The sequence below is a fragment of the Neltuma alba genome, unplaced genomic scaffold (genome assembly GCF_004799145.2).
Source record: "Neltuma alba isolate B1F8T4 unplaced genomic scaffold, ASM479914v2 tig00004934_pilon, whole genome shotgun sequence".
Classification (NCBI taxonomy): domain Eukaryota; kingdom Viridiplantae; phylum Streptophyta; class Magnoliopsida; order Fabales; family Fabaceae; genus Neltuma; species Neltuma alba.
In genome coordinates, this window is record NW_021633916.1 from 68,562 (window position 1) to 89,505 (window position 20,944).

Below are 20,944 nucleotides of genomic sequence, written 5' to 3' on the forward strand. Positions count from 1 at the left end.
AATTAAACTTGAGATGATAATTTAACAAAAGGAAGGAAAAGGAATAGAAATGTTGGTTTATTTATTGTGTTTATTGTAAATTAAATAAATATTATTTTTTCAACCTATCCTCTTCCATTTAGACAAATCTTAAAAGGGGAAAAGTGAATTTAGATATAATTAAAATTAAAAACATATATTAATTTTTTTGACCTTATGTTCTCTGCACATGGTTTTCTAAACACAGGTTTAATGTTCTTTTTATTTTTTTTCAAAAGGGTTTCACTCTTATTTATAAAGTTAAAAGACGATATTTTAAATAGAGTGCATATCCATTTTCATCCAATGTTAATAAATAAATTTCCCATTATAACATCAAGAACATTAAGTTGTAACTCCAAAGAGTATGAATGACCGTTAAAATAATATAAATGACAACTTATTAGCTGTCATGTTTCCTCTCTAAAACTGGTCTTTCCGGTACATTTTCTTGCTAAGAGATGCATTGAGACTTGAAATAATTCAAGCCTAAAAGCACTAATACCTAACAATCTGGCCTTTGAAGGTCTTAATAGCTATAATGCATAGATGTGAAACCTTCAAAAAGTAGGAAGATCCTGTTTAGTGCCTCTATCTATAGCATACACTTAAGACTGACCCAAACCACAAATAAGAGGACCATATTGCTATGAACCCTTTGATCACTGAAGGGTCATTTTCTTCTTGAACATGTTCACATGAGAAGCATTCAATATTGCCTCAAAAGGCCAAAATTTCTGCTATGCAATGCAAATAATAAAATCTCAAGTTGCATTACAAATATGGTTGATCGTAATAATTATAATTATAACAGTAGTAATAATATAATCTATGGATCAGAATAAGTGCATCAACACAAGAAATAGTTCTTAAAATTATTATTAAACCTTTCTCATATAATAAACAAATGTTTCGAGATTATCATCGGAGGCTCGGACTGTGAAACCAGAACATTTGTTTTTTCTTATTTTCTAAACTTCTGGGAAGTCTGAAACAGACCACACTAAAAGCACTAACTAATCATGTGTAATGATACAGTTTCCTCAGCAGAATTATTGCTTAATATTAGTATGTACAAGTGCCCACGCAGCTAGATCATCCCAATCAAAAATAAAAACCAGCAGTCACATATCTCTTGTAATTAGCTTCCTTGTCCTTGGCTGAGATGATAAGGGCATAAGGTTGTACCAGGTTTTAACTTCTGTTCAATTCCTCCACCCTATTGTTTTGCCTTGGAAAAAAAATGACAGAATGAGAAATCAGAATCATTTTCCTCTGCAAAAATGACAGAATGAGAATAATTATTTTTAATCAAAATAGTCCTTCGCTTGTAATAAAATTATGACCTCGTATCATCTAAATTTCCCCCTTAAATTTCTTGTCAATTTTGGGGGAGATGGATACAGTGAGTGGGACCCATTGGAATGGTAGGTCTTGCACACTGTTCTATGATATCTGACCACAAGTGGTGAGAATTGAGAGGACCTGAGCTTTATAATTTATTAGGGAACTTGATAACAAACACCTAAATTGCACCCCAAGTCTATTTAATATTTCACTTCTCAAACTCTCACATGGCTTTATTTTCCAAGGTCCCACAAAATATTTACAACAGTGACAGCTAAGTGCTTCCTTGCCGTGAAGGTATGAACCAACGCATATTCTCAAGTCACTTATTTAAAGTGGTCTATTTCCAACTAACTCAAGTTAAAATTGACTTGAAATTGGAACGCAGCACGATGGATTGAAGTAATTACAGTTAGGTGGCAATTCTAAGTCCAACTGCTACAAACCAAACATTGGCTCACCTAAACCAAGCATGAGGCCACCTTACGGGTAGTTATGATATTGTGAAACACAGAGAAACCTAACTCTGCAATATGAGCCTCAGACTTTTACCTTTCATAAACTTGATAAATTAAAATTCTTCCGCCTCTGCCCTTTTCTAAGAGTGAAAAAGTTTAGGACTTAAAAAGGTGTTTGAACTCTTTAATAAATAACAGTGCCCCCTATCAAAAGTCTATTGAGGTTTCACCCACAATCAGACAATGAACAACCTATTTCCCCTTCTGTTTGATGAACGGATTACCAGTATTGATAATTAGTGCTTTCTTTTACTAGTACATAATACAGCCAAAAGGAAAAGCAATTGGTTATAAAGAAATAAGACGCATCATATTATGAAAACTAAATGAAATACTTGACTAGAAAATACCTGTGAATACAAGAAGGTTCCAAGGATGGCGATAGCAGCTCCAAAAGCATTGACGGGTTGAACTGGCGTGTGGAAGATGATGATTGAAGAGACTATAACCGATATGCGTTTCATGGTGTTGCCAATGCTAAACGTCAAAGGAGAGATCTCGTCCAGAGACATGTATGAGACCTGGTTGTACAGATGATAGAACACACTCTGAGCAGCCATCCACCTATTGTGTTCAATTAACAGCCACATATTTCAGTTGTAAAACAGAAAAGTGCAAAAGCTTTCAGAACCAAATAATAACTAGCAACAAAGATACATAATCCGAAAAGAGGGGGAAAGCTCAGGTCTTTATAATTCGACAAAACTCACAAGCAAAAATAAGAGATAATGTGGTTGAAATAAAGCGTATTAACAAAATCTCTTACATGCTACTCAAGATGAAATTTTCGAAGGTTTATTCTTTTAATTCCATTTACAGATATACAGAAAACAAAGTACTAAATCACATCTTTACAGACAAGTTATGAGGGATGTGAAGACAACAAGAAGGGATAAACCAAGAGTGTAGAAACTTTTAGCACTCATGCATGTCACTTCATTATAGGCGTTCATCAAAAAGAATTCAAACATCTCTAGAAAAAAAATCCAGCTTCGTTGACCATGAAAGTCAAGGAAAAACTAGAAATTTTCAGGTTTCAATCAGAGAAGAGATTAGGCAGCATCAAATACTTGTATCTCCTCAGAATGACAAACAATATATTTACATAATCTTATTAGTGATGTAGATATAGATATGCACAAAGACTAAGAAACACATGACCATGGTAAAAATAAAAAAGGGAGCATCAAAGCCAGCAGTTATAATTACCATATGAATTGGGGTCCAATTTGCGAGGGGGCTGTTTGCCATCCGGCTGCCCACATCTGCGGTCCCTCCACAGCAAACGCAAATGGTGTGAGAATCAAGAGAGACAACATTGACAAACAAGCGTAGTAGTTCATTCCACTGACAGACTTTCCCTTCATGCCCCTCTTTGAAAAGATATTGCGAAACACAAATGCCAGATTCGATATCATAGCACCCATGAAACCTGCAGAAAATTGTTGAAAGATAAAATGTCAGGGCAGAAAGAACTGGTTAAACAAAAGGTGAACAAAAAGATCCATTACGATGTCACAAGGAGCTTCCCTCAATCACAAAATCACCCAAGAAAGTCACAGCAAAGGACCCCTGTATTTAATGGTTTAAGCGTCAAGCAGGCATATAGGCTCCAAAATCCCAGTAAAGGCCAGTTAGCTAAAGCAAATGAAGACACCAGAGACTTACATAGCATAACTAATTAGACAGAAGAGTATGTTTCTCGGTTTAATTCAAAGATCAATTTAGTTTTTCTCATACTATCTCCATATTCAAATTGTTTTCAAAAGTGACATAAAAAACAAACAGAATACACTAACCAAAATATTCTTTAAAGGAAAATTACTTTGTTACCAGTCATATTGAAATTTAGCTCAGTCACAGCAGCCAGAGCGCATCCACCAATAATTGGAATCAAGGACAGATAGACCGGCACCGGGAAGGTCTCCCCCAAAAGAAGCCTTGAAACCAACACACTAAACGCAGGTTCACCACTCTTGATGATGTGGGTGAATGAAACTGCAACTCTTGACATGCTAACGGTTGCTGCTACATGTCGTATTGTATGTGCAACAGCAACTATATTGAAAGAGACAAAAACATTAGGATCATTATTCATTAGAAAAACAAATCAATTCATGAAAAGAAACAAGAACTACTGAAGATCTTGTCAAGCCTGAAAGTTAGCAACAAATAGAGAAAGGGAGGCTATAGTAAGTTCTTCTTTCAATTTGATCTCTCTCTTTTTAATTTAAATATATGACTAAACTCCCCCAGTTCAGCTGCATGGTTTAATTGGACTAAATTTTCACTTTTATACTTGTGGTTTCAACCAATATCCACAGAAAAGTATGACATATTATCAAACAAAACATTGTTTGCTTTATATCCAGACAATTTTTCTCGGGAAACAAACAAAAACCCAGTCACTTACAGGAAACAAGGTCTTCCAGAAGTCAAGATCAGTCTTAGGGGCCTCAGCTATCTTTGTGGCCCAAGAGATCAACATCATAAGAGACCCACATGCGAGTGAGAGAGTGGAAGTAAGCCAAGGGTAGGGATATGCATTGAGGACCTTCTTGTTATAAATATTGAAAACCACATTCAGAGCCCACCATGTTGCAAAGTATATCCCAATTTTCACCTTCTGAGCTACCTCTGATGGTGTGCTTGTTTCAATGTCTGACCGCTCTGCCTCGTACGCTTTACATGTGATCAAACTCCGTTGTTTTTGGGATTTCGCAGAAGCAAATTTCCCAGTAGAGGAAAGGTACAAAGGCTTTTGCACACAAACAAAAGATTTCAGGAGCTTTGCTTTGGGAAGAGAAGGTGAAAACGAAGATATCTTAACTGGGTTTGAATGTTTTCCCTGGAAAATAGCTTCAGAGGAAGAAACTTTGATCGCCAGAGCAGATTGTTTCACAGAGCAAATCATTGTGCACAAAAATTTGAAAAACAAGAGCTCTGAACCAAAACCTCAATGAGTTGCTTAAATGTGATCAGAAGAGCCAAATACAAATCAAATCAGTAATCTCATATCAAAGGCCATGGAATGATGTTTTCTCTCTGAAACTTTAGATATTTTTATTGAATATTTTTTGGGTATATGAAATAATATTCAGAAATAAATATATGACAAAATTTAAATTCAAAAAATCTAGGCACAAACATCCATATTATATAATATATATTAGAAGGGTAATATGGAGATATTAAAAAAATATCATGAACATGTATTAGTTAAAATAAGTGAAAATATTACTTTTTCTCTCCTCCAAATCCCCCACTTTTGGAAGAGAGGATTATGAGGGGAGATGAGGGAAAATTTCAGAAAATTTTTTCTCTTTTCCTAAAAATTTTAACAACCAAACAAGAGGAGGGAGCAAAATCCCTCCTATTTCCTCTCCTTTCCTCCTTCCTTTCATATCAAACAAGCCCACTCAAATCATGGCCGCATGTGGAATGACACGAACCCATAATTTTGCGGTGATATTTTTATTTTTTCTTATTTGACTGAAGGAAATATATATATATATATATATATCTCACTTTCCTACAACAAAAAGTTACAATGGCTATAGTTTGATCACGGAAATTATGGGGGTAGAGCGAAAGAAAATGTTGCAAACATTAAGGAACAAGACGCAGTTCCAGACAACACATCTAAAAGAAAGCAAACAATCGGCCAAAACCAATGTCTTGCATGCTAATGCTTTTTGTCTACACGATCAAAGGGAGTGCTCATAGAGGATAACTGCCTTGCCGGAAGATTTGCTTCAATGAGCCCCCAGCATAGCAGTTTAATATCATAAACATAAAAGGATTAATATTTGACAGAGTCAATATTTAAATTCCTACCGAATATCTATATTTAATGCTTTCCGGGGGAAAAAAAAATTGGACGCCAAATTTTTGCTTACAATGAGCTCTCATTGTTAGTGGTATTGAAAAAATATTTTAGAGTGCATATAGCTAACTTAATCTAAATGTTTTTAAATTAAAAAATGAAAAAAAAAAATATTTACAATATTTAACGTCAAAAAGACACCAACCTAGCCCTAAGGTGCATGAGACCGGGCTTCAGGCTATTGACTAGCCCAGTCCAACCAATGGTGTCCGTCAAAGCTGATCCCTCTCGGCGGCTATCGACCGTGTCTGTGCCGTGCCATGGTGGTTACGCGCCAACCATGCTCTTCCACTGACAGCTGCAATCTGGATACTGTCACCCCTCGGCCATGCGTTCGAATTCTACGCGAAGCAACCAAATGACACCGTTGTTGCGCTCAATCTTTAGCCGTTATCGGAATCAAAGACACCACCGTTCATCGAAGTAGTTTTGCATTCAAGTTTTGTTCTTCTCCCGCCATTCCGGTGGAGATCTCTCTGATCCCTAATGATGGGTTGCTTCTGAATGCCAGGAGGCAAGATGTGTGCAAAAACGGTGCCGTTTTGTTTCTTTGCATAGTGTACTCCCAAGGGTGCTCCACATGGGATCTTGACGCCAGCTCGGATTGTGATGTGCCCGCCGACCCCTTTAAACCATCAGAATCAGCAACTACTGTAATTATCTAACTTCTTATTAAACTGAAATCCTATTTAGATTTCAGCCAGGCATTGACATTTGGCAGAGGAGAAAAAATGGTTCATGCATTGTAAGTCTCTAGATAAAGAAAAGTGCTGCTTAGCTTAATTGTCAGTAAGATGCTTCAAATCCAGTACGTTTTTCAGGGATACTTTCCGACCATTGCTCTGTTCTAAAGCATACTATAATACTTAAAATGTACAACATGTATGCTAGATTAACTCGATGAAATTTTAAAGCTGTTCTGTATGGAAAACTTGGAATTCAGCTATTTAGTGTACGATTTCTGTAATTAATTTTTTTTTAAAAAAAACATTTCCTAGAGTAATAAACTCTAAAATACTGAATGCTGCTATAATTCCAAAAGTCTAAATTAGTATTTGTCCTCCTTTCTCTGGCTTTGAGGTCTGTTTTCATTCCATTACAATTCTCAAACAACCCAATTGAGATTGGCTGTGATTGGTAGTTCATTGGCTTGAAAAATGAAGTTCAAGATTCGAGATTGAGTACTAATAATAACTCTCCACTTGGCCCATGGCATAGCTGTGTTATCGGTTTGATATTTCTGATTGATATCTTTTACGCATGTGTTTTGCTTAAGATTAATATCATAGAGGGTTTTGGCCTTTTGTTTTTAATATGTCTTTTACTTCTCGTGTACTTTGATCTCTTAAACTAAGCAGAATAAGTAAAAGCTATTGTGGCTTGGTAGCATTTTCTAGCTGGTGCTGTGAAGAGTAGGTTCTTGTTTGCACATTACTTTTTTAAGCAATTAAGTTGGATGTGGCTCTGAAAATATATGCATGAAAGAATACCAAAATCCACATCAAATTTGGGAAAAAAGAAAAAACCAGAGAGAGACATTTTCACCTGCATAATCCTTCTGTAGCTTCCAGTCATAGACATTTTCTTTGATCAGACATAGCTCAGTTCCAACATAATATTTTTCCTGGACTTGATCATTCCATGCTATGAAATACTGCATACTGCTATGAATCCAGAATCCCAGATTATATGTGGCTCTTCAAGAAATTAATGTCTTTATCTAGTTATGATTTCCCTAATAAAGAAAAAACACTTCCGAATGTAACAAGCTATAAAATACTGAACACTGCCATAATTCCATAATCTTTTTTCTTATATTTCTTTTACTTCTCATATATTTTGATCTCTAAAACTAAGCAGAATGAATAAAAGTTATTGTGGCTAGCATTTACCAGCTAGTGCTGTGAGGAGTAGGCTCTTGTTTGCACATTACTTTTTTGAACAATTAAGTTGGATGTGAACCTGAAAATATCTGCATGAAAGAATGCCAAAATCCACATCTAATTTGCTGAAAAAAAGAAGAGAAAAATACAAGATTTATTGAATATTTGAATACTGTTATCTGGTTTGAGGCCCCACCCACATCATCTTCACCTGCATCACCCTTCTGAAGCTTCCAGTGATAGACATTTTTCTTTAATCAAACATAGCTCAGTTCCAACATAAGACTTTTCCTGGACTTGATCATTCTATGCTATAAAATACTGTAAACTGCTATGAATCCGGAATCCCAGATTATGTGTGGCTCTTTAAGAAATTAATGTTTTGTTTTCCTTTCTCTGGTTTTGTTGAACTATGGTTTTGTTCGATACAAATTGTCAAGCAACCTGTTTTAGGGATACACACACACACACACACACACATAATTGCTGGTTAATTGGCCTGGAAAATGAGATTGAGGATTCAATCAAGCTGTGCTAATTGTTTAGTTTGAAACAATGACTTACGTCACAGATGCATCTTTCTTTTTGATATGTTAAGGCCAAAAAATGACAATTATTTTGGGCTCCAATAATAAAAGAAGGATTATTTTCACTTTTCCTCCTGTTAAAGGAAAAGAATCCATAGGATAAACCCAAATGAAAGTAACGTATGTAATACAACAAAGCAAAAGCACAATGAAAATGCATGGAATAACTTTGAAATCAACATTAAGAAATAAACATAGCTTACTTTACTAACTTTGGAATCGGTGCCTCCATCCCTGAAGAGCTCAGGTAAAGAACAAATTCTTGCAAGTCTTTATTTATCAACAGGTTTAGACTTTCTTCTTATATATATTCAATCCAATTCATCTCTCGTTTGTTCTTGCTTGTGTTGATGAGCTATTTGTTGCCTCCTTCAAATTTCCAAAAACCATACATACGTGCCAGCAGTGTCAACCATTTTCTTCAGCGTTCCTTCATCGTTTGAATTCTCGAAATATCATCAACGTTGTCTGTATTATATTGGAGGTAAATATTAGTTAATTTGGAGATTCTTTCGTTTTATTAATATTTATTAAAGAAAAAAATTTTCCAATGCACATAAATTTTGTTTTTTTCTCAAGGCCTCTTAGTTTGCCCTCTTGTTTCTTTCAGTTTAGTTTCAGAAGAAGATCAAATCATTATCAGTCTGCTGGTCATCGATTCATATTAAAGGTAAATAACAGACTATAATTAAGTTGTTTATTTGACATGTCCATAAATTACATTTCCTTTCCCAAAAGAACATTTGATGTTTTTTTTTTTGGGCAGTATATGGTTGAGGGGAAAAAAAAAGGATGTTGAGCGTTATTTGAGCACTATGAAATGATAACGAAAAAAATGAGTAATCTGAATTGTGTAATGATCATCCAGAGTTATTTATTCTACTCAATGTTATGTTCTAGGTTAAAAAAAAATACGGGCAATTCTTGAAGAAAAAAAGGTTCTAGGTTATATAATTACATACTTACAATTCATTTTTGATGTTGCCTATGAGAAAATGGATGGAAGGTAGCTATGTTAATAATGCGTATTTGTTGAGAAAAAAATTATTTAATATCATACATTGAAGTTAACGTTGCACGGGGAAGTAAATGCTAGTTAACTTGTAAATGACACAAACTCACGTATAAATATGTGAGTTTGACTAGTGAAAAACGCAAGTCGAACTTATAAATATGAAAATTTTGGGACATATCTATATTTATTTTTCTTATCTAATACCTATGAGCAATTTTCCCAACTTTTTATTTTTTTTAACCAAAAATATTTCATTAAACAAGAAACGAATAGTACCATCCAGAAAAACAACAAACTGGAAAGGAAAGAGTACAAAAGACAAAAGTATAGTTACAATCAATTAGCGAACTCTCATTCAAACAACAAAACTATTCTAAACATTCTTAGTGTTAATCCTAATAATTTACAAGTTTTTCTTTCTTTATTTCTTTTGAATTTCACAATAATTTACATTAACGAATACTCTTAGTAAATGAGCTCTTTAAAATTTAATTTTTGTACTATCGTAGTCTTAATTAATTAAATCATTGTTTCCTTCCTTAATGAAGATTGGCATGGCGCAATTTGATTCCAAGTCATCTCAGTGGACCTTTTTTTCCCTATCTAATTTGATTGCAGAGTTTGAGGTAATTAACTGAATATGTATTCTATATTTTTTTGTTGATTTCATTTTAGTTATTTGAAAGCCTTGTGATTATAAAAATTTCATATACATAAATATACAAGGATTTTTTTCCAACTTAAATGACTTCTATAATTATGTAAATAATACTTAGTTACAATACCTTAGTACTCTTTTTTTTGGGGGAAATCAGAGAAGATACCCTCTATTTTGTTGAAAAAAAGTTATCCATTTTATCATATCATTTTTAAAGAATAGTTATTAATTTACATTGCTGTCGATAGTTCTTCTGGTAAAGTATAAATTGAGAATTCCTGGTTTTCTTGTGCTCTCATAAGTAATTAGTTTCAGTTGTCACTTAGGGCTCAAAAGATATCAAAATTATTTACATGTAATTATCATAGCATCATTTCTTTGTTTTACATATCTTTAACTTATAGTACTTTTAATAGCATGGGAATATCAGAAGTAATACATTATTTTTCATCATTTAGGAAAAAAGTATAATAGCGGAATGAATACTTTTTTACTTGATTTTATATTTATAATATACGCATTTTTCCTCCCTTGTCATAATATTGAGAATTTCTCTTCATGTTACATAAATATCAATTATTGCAAAATATGAAGTACATAGAAAAATTAAATGAAAACATTTTTGTATATAAAACTAGGAATAATAAGATTTCGGATTTTAAAAAAAAAATTGCGAAATACAGTCTACTGAGCTTTGAAGACCCAGGTTACATTACGTATAAGTTCAAGTAAAGAATAATTTCTTTTCTTTTCTATTTTAATTTTGTTTATTTATTCAAAGCCTCATTATATTGTTTACACTGTTGTTTCTTTCATTCTGTCTCAGAAGCAGTTGTAATCATCAACTCTCTGCTTTGCTTCCCAAGAGTTCTTGTTCAGCCTCAAAAAAAAAAAAAAAAAACAAGGCAAAACAAAAGAGAAAACATATCATAAATTCATATTACAGGTAAGTAACAGTATATAAGTTTGTTTTTTTCCATTTTACGTGACAATAAAGTAGAAAGAAATTTTTTTATCCTATTTATTGTTTCATTAAATTAAATTTTTAACATAGTTATACTATTTTACCTTTCATTTATTATCGGGAGATTGTTATTTTCTTTAAAAATTTATATATTTAATAGGATAATTTTTTTTAACTTTAAGATAGATTTAATAAGATTTGGGGTTTTTCTTGATTTTAATAAAATATGCTTACCAGAGGAGGACACACATATTGCTTTCACATTTCTCTGCGTGTCGTTTAGGGCTTTCCTTGAATTCCTAAAATCCATTTTCAATCATGTCCTGACTGCCTTCCCTTGCTGCTCATCAGATATTGAAAATATTACAGGTAAATATTAATTTTAATCACACTATTATTAGAAAAATTAACAATGAAATGTTACATGTCGTTTTGTATTTTTGTGTATCACATTTAATTTACATTTATTGAATTTGATGGAATGCCTATTTTTGGAAATATATACTTGCGAAAGAAATCAGATTATTTTAAGTTATGTTTTTCATTATATTGAATTTATGTTATTAAACAAACAATTGATAGTCATTAAAAGATTAATTTTGTTTTACATCATGACTTATAGCAAATTCCAATCACAAAAAGAAAATAAAGTCCGAAAGGAGCAAAACAATGTTATATTAGACTAGTTGTCTTCTAGTAGTTGGAATGTTTGGATCTCCAAGTTTTTGGAATCCTCCAAATTCTATAAGGAAATAATACATAAAAATAGAATAATGTTTCATTTGGATCGGGTCGTTTGATATATATATATATATATATATATATATTCATAGTAACTTATGAAAATTTGAAATATTTTCATCAAAAAGAAAAAATAAATGGAGAATATCATCAACCTGAAAACTACTCCCTCTGGTTCAAAAGTATAAGTTAAACTTTGTTGGAGGGATTTTTTTTTTTTATAAGATAACATTCACTTTTGCCTAAATATTTAATAAATTTTTTTTAACATTACCCCCATATATTATCTTTCCTCTTTAATTCATTTATTACATCTTTTACTTATTATTTTTATTAATAAGGACATATTTGGAAAAAAATACATCTCTTACACATTTATTGCTTTAAATTGATTTTAACTAGTTTCTTGATAAACGTAAATAGATAAATTTAGCTTATATTTTGAACCGGATGGAGTATTTCAATAATTACCAATTTCTGAGTGTACATGAGTTTTATTTTTTTTCCCATTCTTTTGATTCGTCAATAATTATACAATAATGAATTTCAAGACTCTAAAATCGTTGAAAATTAATGTGTATGTATGTTATATGTTTGTACTAATTGGGTGAATTGTTGTTTGCTCTATGTGTGTGTGTAGTTGGGCATAATCTCTTAATTTCACTTGAGAGTCGCTCCGGAGGACGTTTCTGCATTATTTGTCTGATTTTATCATCACATTTGAGGTAAGCAACTATTATATCAGATAAAGTCATCTAACTAAATATTTATTTATTTATTTACTTATTTTTTTTCTTTGTTATTTTTCTTGTTATTCTCCGTGAATAATATAACAAGGGAGACTTGCCAATTACCAAATGAATTGGTGGTTTGGTAAATAACTTCTTTTTTCACTTTATTTTTTATGAACCAAAGGCACCCTTACCTTCATTATCGTCCCTCCACTTTACATGTCTATTGTATTGCCTCATCTGTTATATTCTTTGATTATCATTGGAGCTCAAAATTCAGAAATAACAAGTAATTTTATTATAAACTCAAGTCTCCCCTAATCTTTTTGCGCATGAAAAGTATTTGTTTTTCAATCAAAGGAACTAGGATTTATGCATTAAACACTGAATTTATTAGTTGCTTTTCTTATATTATTCTGAACTTCACTTGATTTAATTTTTTATAAGTAATCATACATTTTTAATTTAAGTCAATACAATTTATTAATATGATTATTAAAAGCTTTAGTTTTTCTATTAAAATAAAAGTATGTTGTATTGAGTGCTTTTTATTTAGAAACGGAAAGGAATATAGATAAAATGGCGTTGTTATTAAAATAGTTGAGTTTTAAATTCTGATTTAGAAAAGCGTAGTGTCCAAGAATATACGTGTGTGCGTGTAATGATTTTTAGACATGCATGTACTTTGGACAGCCACGAAAAAAAATGCATTCAATTTTGGTTTAGAAGACGTTTTCTCATAGTTGATATATCTATATAATATAATATGTAATTACCATTTACCAAGATTACCAGGTAATATTGTTATTGTTTGAAAAAAAAATGGTAGTTACATATATAAGTTCTAAATAAAGAATTTATTTTTACATAAGTTTTGTGAATTTGCTTAAATATTACTCTCACATACCTCAAATAAATGCTTAAATATTAATTTTTATTAAATATTTTAATATTTACAAGTTAAAGTTAATCAATTTTCAAATAAATTTCCTAAGATATTATTATTTTAATGTTGGCAAAAAAAATTTACTAATTTATAAGTAAACTTCTCAGATTTACAAAGTCAACATCTTAACTTATTCTTTTCTCCTTTTGGCATTCACTAAATTAGATTCAGTCGTTTTCATTTGCTTTGCTTCATTCTCCTACTGCTCAAAAGATTATCACCATAATCTTCATCACTTATGTATTACAAATAAATAATAGTAGTATATAGCGTATAAATTATTTATAAAGTTAATTAATTAATTAAACTGCCATGTGAATTTTTATAAACTGTTTTAATACAATATCTCAGAAATATATTTATGAAGTGAATTATTTGTTCATTCAATCTCAAACTTATACATATTGTACGTGTTTGTATGCTTGTGACATTATTTTGTGTTGGAATTATTACAAACTGGTGTATCCATATGCAGGGTTGCCTTGCGTTGCGTTAGATGGAAGAAATTGGGACTTGTATAGCGACCAAGCTTGCAGAGTGTCTGTGGGATCCAATTTCACGTCGTGCTCGTTATTTGTTTTGCTTCAACCAATTCATTGGAGATTTTGAGAAAGCAAAAGAAGAGCTGGAGGTGACATTAGAAGACTTGAACAAGCGCAAGGAAGAAGCCGATCGAAAAATAGAAGAAATAATGCCGTCTGTGAGGAAGTGGTTGGATGATGTGAATGCTATCCTAAAGGAGGTGCAGAAGCTGCAACAGGAGGTTGGAGGAGAAGGAAAGAAATGTTTTAACGTGCCATTCAAGTATTCCTTAGCAAGACAAATGGATGATATGGCTAAGCAAATGGAGAAACTCAACACCAAATCCCACTTTGAATCATTTTCCCAGTTGAAACAACTTCCTGACATTACCTACTTCCCTTCCAAAGAGTTTGTGGATTTCAACTCCAGAAAATCAACTTATAATCATCTTTTGGAGGCAATTAAAGATGGCAAGAACAAGATGATTGGACTCTATGGCATTGGCGGTTCGGGTAAAACCACTTTAGCAAAAGAAGTAGGCAAGACAGTGCATGATTTGAAGCTTTTTGACAAGGTCATCATGGTAGTTGTTTCGAAACCTCCAAATGAAAAAAAAATGCAGCAAGAAATAGCAGACCAAATTGATTTGAAATTTGATGTGGACACTCAATCTGTAAGAGCACAAAAGCTATCAAAAAGATTGGAAAGCATGAAAATTCTCATAATCTTGGATGATGTGTGGAGCAAGCTAGATCTTCAAGAAATTGGTATCCCACTTAATGAAAATTGCAGCATTTTGATAACCACTCGCCTTCAAGATGTATGTGAGTCTATGCGTTGTGAGAGAAAATTTGAATTGTCTCTCTTAAAAGAGGCAGAAGCATGGGTTTTGTTAAAGATGCACGCAAACATAACCAGTGATTCATTAAATGAGTTTGATGGTGTGGGAAGGAAAATTGTTGATGAGTGCAAGGGACTACCTGTTGCAATTGTGACAGTGGGAAGCGCACTAAGTGGAAAAGGTATTTTGGAGTGGAAGTCAGCACTATCGAGGTTACAACAATCCCTACCATTGGATGTTGATGAGAGTTCAAGGGGGCCTTATGCATGTCTCCAATTGAGTTATGATTATTTGCCAAGTCTAGCAAAGCAACTCTTTCTATTGTGCTCTATGTTTCCCGAGGATCATGAAATTCATAGAGAGGATCTTATTCGATTTGCCAAAGGGACTTTGAACTTTGAGGAGACTGTTTACACAATGGAGGATGCAAGGAGGGAGATTTTAGTAAGCATCAACAAGCTATTAGATTCTTGTTTATTAATGCATACAAATGAGCAAGCATGTGTAAAAATGCATGACTTAGTTCGGGATGTAGCTTTGTGGATTGCAAAGAAGAAACATCAAGCAATTTTGGTGGATAGCCATGTGGTTTCAAGAATGTTGGCTGAAAATGGAAGTTTGAAAGAGGCAAAGGTGATATCATTATGGAATCTGGAAGGCAATTTTTGGCAGTCTAATCAATTGCATTGTCCAACACTTGAGGTTCTGCTACTTCATCCCAAAGGGTTCATTGAAGATCTTGGAGGGATTGAAGCGCTCAAAATCTTGGTGCTTGCAACATCTAGCTTTCAGTGGGAAGGACTTGGTTGGCATACACAAATTCAATGGTCAATGCCGCAATCAATTGTGTCATCATTACTTAATCTTCATACCTTATGCTTCAGAGGAATTGCATTGGGTGACATCTCTTTTCTAGGTCAACTCAAAGGATTAGAGATTCTTGACTTGCGTGGTTCTCAATTTGGTGAATTACCTATTGAAATTGTAGATATGAAAAAATTGAAGCTGTTGGATGTGTTTGGGTGTAAAATTGACAAAAGTCCTTTTGAAGTTATTAGAAGATGTGAGCAACTTGAAGAATTATACTTTTGGGAAAAGAAATCTGTCATCCCAGAAAATTCCTCTCTTTCAAGGTTGAAGAGGTTGAAGAGGTACGTTATCTATAATGTCGCATCATTGAGTACTTCTGGATATCTACATCCTCTTTTTTTAGAATATTGTGATGCTCACTGTATTGAAGAACTGAGAGCTTGGTGCATACAAGGCTTCAAAGTCTCTGTTTCGAATTCATCAATGAAAGATCTCATTCTTGGAGCAAACTGCCTTTGGATAGACAATTGTAGGTGGGATCTTAATGATATAAATTCTAAAATAAAGCACTTAGGAATTTCATGCTGTGAGGAGAAGAGATTCATAGCTGATAACCTTAGGACCAACGTTCATCAAACAGGACAAGTGTTCTCCCACCTGATTAGTTTAAGATTGAGAGCAATGAATAGTCTTGAAGGAGTGTTCCAAGATTCATCGATCACATGTTCTCTCCCGATGTTACAAGAGCTGTTTCTAGAGAGGTGTCCAGAATTGGGAACCTGCATCTTCACCCATGCCACTATTACAAGCCTACCGAAGCTGAGGAAACTTGAGATTAAGGATTGCGGCAAATTGAAATGGCTATTCTCTTATCCTCTAGCTTCTCAGTGTCCTTCGCTAGAGGAATTGCACATATGGGGTTGTCCTAAACTTGAGAGGCTCGCTGATGAAGAAGATGCGCATGGTGATTGTTTACTGCACCAAAGGGAGCCCCTCCAAGACTACCCATACGTAAGTGTTATATCCGCAAAATTCGTCTTGAATCATTGCACATTTGAAATAATAATCCATGTTGATGCGTTTGCTGAAAAAAGGTTGTAAGCTGAATTTGTTTCGTTTCTTTTGGTACCGAATTTTATATCCGTTTTTTAAATTATCATGCGAAATTAATGTGCCTACTTTATCACTCTATTTGTTAGTTTTAACTCTCTGGTCAAATAAATAGTTATGTGCATTACAATTTCTAGCACCATCTATATATTGCGGAGACTAGTTTTATTTTAGAGGCTAGTATAAATTTGTCCAATTGCTAAGAGTTTCACATGTTTTTAGGACATTTCGTTTTTGCCTTGCTGCATTCTACCTAGTTTTTTTTAAATTAAAAATTGGCCTGTTTACTTTTAAACTTTATTTTAAAAAATCATGTTTATAAGCAAATAATATACGTAAGATTAAAAAAGTACTCCAACATATTCTGAATGAGAGGCAATAGTCAAATAAATAGTTATGTGTATTACAATTTCTAACACCATCTATATATTGCGGAAACTAGTTTTTAGAGCCTAGTGTAAATTCGTGCAATTGCCAAGAGTTTCACATATTTTTAGGGCATTTCTTTTTTGCTCTTGGTGAATTCTACCTCGTTTTTTCAATTAAAAATTGGCATGTTTACTTTTAAATTTTATTTGAAAAAATCGCGTTTATAAGCAAATAATATACGTACGACTAAAAAAGTACTCCAACATATTCTAAATGAGAGGCAACAGTTATTTTCTTTCATTCAAGGTTTTGCAAATATATAAATGTATTTTTTGTTTCTGAAATTTCAAAGCTCTGTAGTAACACCATACACAGTGTTTGCATATGTCTGTGTGTGATTGCATTACTATTGGAATTTTACATTTTATTTCAAGACAAGAAAATACTATTTGTTTTTACGGATTTGTGTCTTTCATATTAAACTTTTTTGTCAAATAATTACTTTTAATTTACCAAATGCAACACTATATATTTTCCAAATAATTACTTTCGTTTTTTCAATAGTGCTTTATATTTTTATTTCCTATTTTTGTTAAGGAAATAATTCTGTTGTCTGTGCTATTGATTTTGGCGCCAGGTATTTATTGCTGGAAAAATCGTGTTTGACACTAAATATATAATATGCTTACATACATTATGTCATATAATAATCGTGTTTAAACTCTGACTCACGCGATGAGAGTGAGAGAAAAGTTGTTGATATTATTGTGTGCATTTCATAATTATAATTTGAATACATATATGTATGTATGTACAGGGGAATCAGACTATGGTCACTACTGCAGAAAGCTCCCACCATTCACGCAATCAGAAACTCTGGACCCCTTTCCTAAGTTTGAAATATGTACGCATTGAACTAAGTGGAATGAAAGGTACTATGTTTGAGGTTTACCAAGTCAGAGGAACAGAATCTACTGAAGCAAGAGGCGAACCTTTGACATTGAATTCAGAGTTGTGTTCTTTAGATTTATTAGATCTCAAAGAGTTGGAATACATTTGGAAGGGCCCCACACAAAGTGTGAGCCTCTATAGACTTGAAAGTATTGAATTGCGAAAATGTCCAAAGTTGAAGAATATTTTCACTCTTACAATTGTCACAAGCCTTCCAGAGTTGAAGAGATTACAAGTATCTTTTTGTGAGGAATTTGAGGGAATAGTTTGTGAAGAATCACTTGAAAATCTTTCTTCTTCTTCTAATGTTTGCTTCCCCAAACTTGAGAACATTGACATATACGAATGCAATAAAATGAAAAGGGTGTTCTCATATTCTATGGCTTCTCATCATTGTCCTTCACTAGAGAAGCTAAAGATAGAGGATTGCTCTGAACTGGAGAGGGTTGTTGATGAAGAAACAACACATGATCGGGATTGGCAGCTACCTCTTCTCAAACTGAAGACATTATCTCTTAAGCAGTTGCCGAAATTGAGAGACATATTTGAAGGAAGATTATTGGAGCGTCTGCAACACGTAAGTATTTTCTGCAAACAATCAAATATTACTTTTAGCTCAACTTGTTGCTTCTTTGATAATAAATAATAAACATGAATGATAAAATGCTACTATTATTTTTAATCTGTATTTGTCATTGTTTGTTGGTGAACTTTTTTCCCCGATAAAACGTACGTTAACTCCTTTTGTTCTTTTGCTTTTAAAATTTTTGTCAAAATAATTTCTTTCACATTGCTAAATAATTTCCTTTGTTGAGTCTACCTCTTTTCCTGTTAAAAATTGGCATATTTATTTTAAAAAATCGTGTTTCCTACCAAAGAATATATATATTAGTTTTAAGAATATATCTTGAATATAATAACGGGAACTAATTATTTCAATTTTTGCTTAATGTTTTGGCGCCAGCTCATTATTGTGGAAATTGAAAGTAATTATCCAACACTGTTTTATTTGAGACAATGATGTGTGGATAGTATATGGAGGTCTAAATTAATAAAACTTATGTTATTACAGTATTAAAATTATGTGAAAAATGGGGTTTAATTTTTTATTTTTTCTTGATGAATTTTGATAAAAAGTTAACTTCTTTTGTTCTTTTTTTTTAAAAAAATTGTCAAATAATTTCTTTAACTTTGCTAAGTGCACCACTTTGTCAAATGTGCGAAATTGATTGGGTTTATGTTGTGAAGAGTGTCGTAAAAATTGACATGTTTGCTTTGTCAAATTTGTCGTTTAGCTATTTTAAAGGGATTTTTTTCCTTTTGTTAATTCTCCCATTTTTTCTTGTTAAAAATTTTAATTGATTTGAAAAAAAATCGTGTTTTTACTATCAAATTTTGGGCAGTAATTATTTCAAATTTTGTTTTAATTAATGTTTTCGCTCCAGCTCATTGTTGTGGAAATGGAAAGTGATTATTCAATACTGTTTTATTTGTAACAAATCAGCGTGGATAATATATGAAGGCCTAAATTAGTAAAATTTATCTTATTGAGATTACATTATTAAAATATTAAAAATATACGGAAAAAAAAGGGGTTCCATTCGTAATGTTAATTTACAGTTTGATTTGATATGGTTCATGTATATTGTCCATCTTTCGGATTGTCATGTAATCATTGGATATAATTATTTTACAGAAAAAAGAGAATAAGAGAGCAAGCATGAGCCTCCATAGACTTGAAAGTATTCAATTATGGAGATGCTCAAAGTTGAGGAATATTTTCACTCTTACAATTGTCACAAGCCTTCCAGAGTTGAAGAGATTACAAGTATCTTTTTGTGAGGAATTTGAGGGAATAGTTTGTGAAGAATCACTTGAAAATCTTTCTTCTTCTTCTAATGTTTGCTTCCCCAAACTTGAGAACATTGACATATACGAATGCAATAAAATGAAAAGGGTGTTCTCATATTCTATGGCTTCTCATCATTGTCCTTCACTAGAGAAGCTAAAGATAGAGGATTGCTCTGAACTGGAGAGGGTTGTTGATGAAGAAACAACACATGATCGGGATTGGCAGCTACCTCTTCTCAAACTGAAGACATTATCTCTTAAGCAGTTGCCGAAATTGAGAGACATATTTGAAGGAAGATTATTGGAGCGTCTGCAACACGTAAGTATTTTCTGCAAACAATCAAATATTACTTTTAGCTCAACTTGTTGCTTCTTTGATAATAAATAATAAACATGAATGATAAAATGCTACTATTATTTTTAATCTGTATTTGTCATTGTTTGTTGGTGAACTTTTTTCCCCGATAAAACGTACGTTAACTCCTTTTGTTCTTTTGCTTTTAAAATTTTTGTCAAAATAATTTCTTTCACATTGCTAAATAATTTCCTTTGTTGAGTCTACCTCTTTTCCTGTTAAAAATTGGCATATTTATTTTAAAAAATCGTGTTTCCTACCAAAGAATATATATATTAGTTTTAAGAATATATCTTGAATATAATAACGGGAACTAATTATTTCAATTTTTGCTTAATGTTTTGGCGCCAGCTCATTATTGTGGAAATTGAAAGTAATTATCCAACACTGTTTTATTTGAGACAATGATGTGTGGATAGTATATGGAGGTCTAAATTAATAAAACTTATGTTATTACAGTATTAAAATTATGTGAAAAATGGGGTTTAATTTTTTATTTTTTCTTGATGAATTTTGATAAAAAGTTAACTTCTTTTGTTCTTTTTTTTTAAAAAAATTGTCAAATAATTTCTTTAACTTTGCTAAGTGCACCACTTTGTCAAATGTGCGAAATTGATTGGGTTTATGTTGTGAAGAGTGTCGTAAAAATTGACATGTTTGCTTTGTCAAATTTGTCGTTTAGCTATTTTAAAGGGATTTTTTTCCTTTTGTTAATTCTCCCATTTTTTCTTGTTAAAAATTTTAATTGATTTGAAAAAAAATCGTGTTTTTACTATCAAATTTTGGGCAGTAATTATTTCAAATTTTGTTTTAATTAATGTTTTCGCTCCAGCTCATTGTT

General features: G+C 32.4%; 2 protein-coding genes and 1 long non-coding RNA gene across 3 annotated transcripts in view; 1 reads left to right on the top strand and 2 right to left on the bottom strand.

Annotated features, from left to right (window-relative positions):
• Window positions 1-20,944, bottom strand: part of LOC114746319 (probable sugar phosphate/phosphate translocator At1g06470) — a 106,396-nt gene that overhangs the window by 11,971 nt on the left and 73,481 nt on the right. The gene's annotated exons all lie outside the window — the stretch shown is intronic.
• On the bottom strand, window positions 865-4,797 carry LOC114746320 (glucose-6-phosphate/phosphate translocator 2, chloroplastic-like). The gene is made up of 5 exons (XM_028934553.1): window positions 4,293-4,797; window positions 3,717-3,941; window positions 3,093-3,315; window positions 2,234-2,447; window positions 865-1,249 (listed from the first exon to the last, which is right to left on the bottom strand). Exons 1-5 carry the CDS (start codon window positions 4,795-4,797, stop codon window positions 1,238-1,240), a joined length of 1,179 nt encoding a protein of 392 aa, XP_028790386.1. The 3' UTR covers window positions 865-1,237.
• Window positions 7,491-10,802, top strand: LOC114746321 (uncharacterized). The gene is made up of 4 exons (XR_003740261.1): window positions 7,491-8,723; window positions 8,850-8,909; window positions 9,803-9,880; window positions 10,739-10,802. It is a non-coding gene; the product is annotated as an uncharacterized LOC114746321 (long non-coding RNA).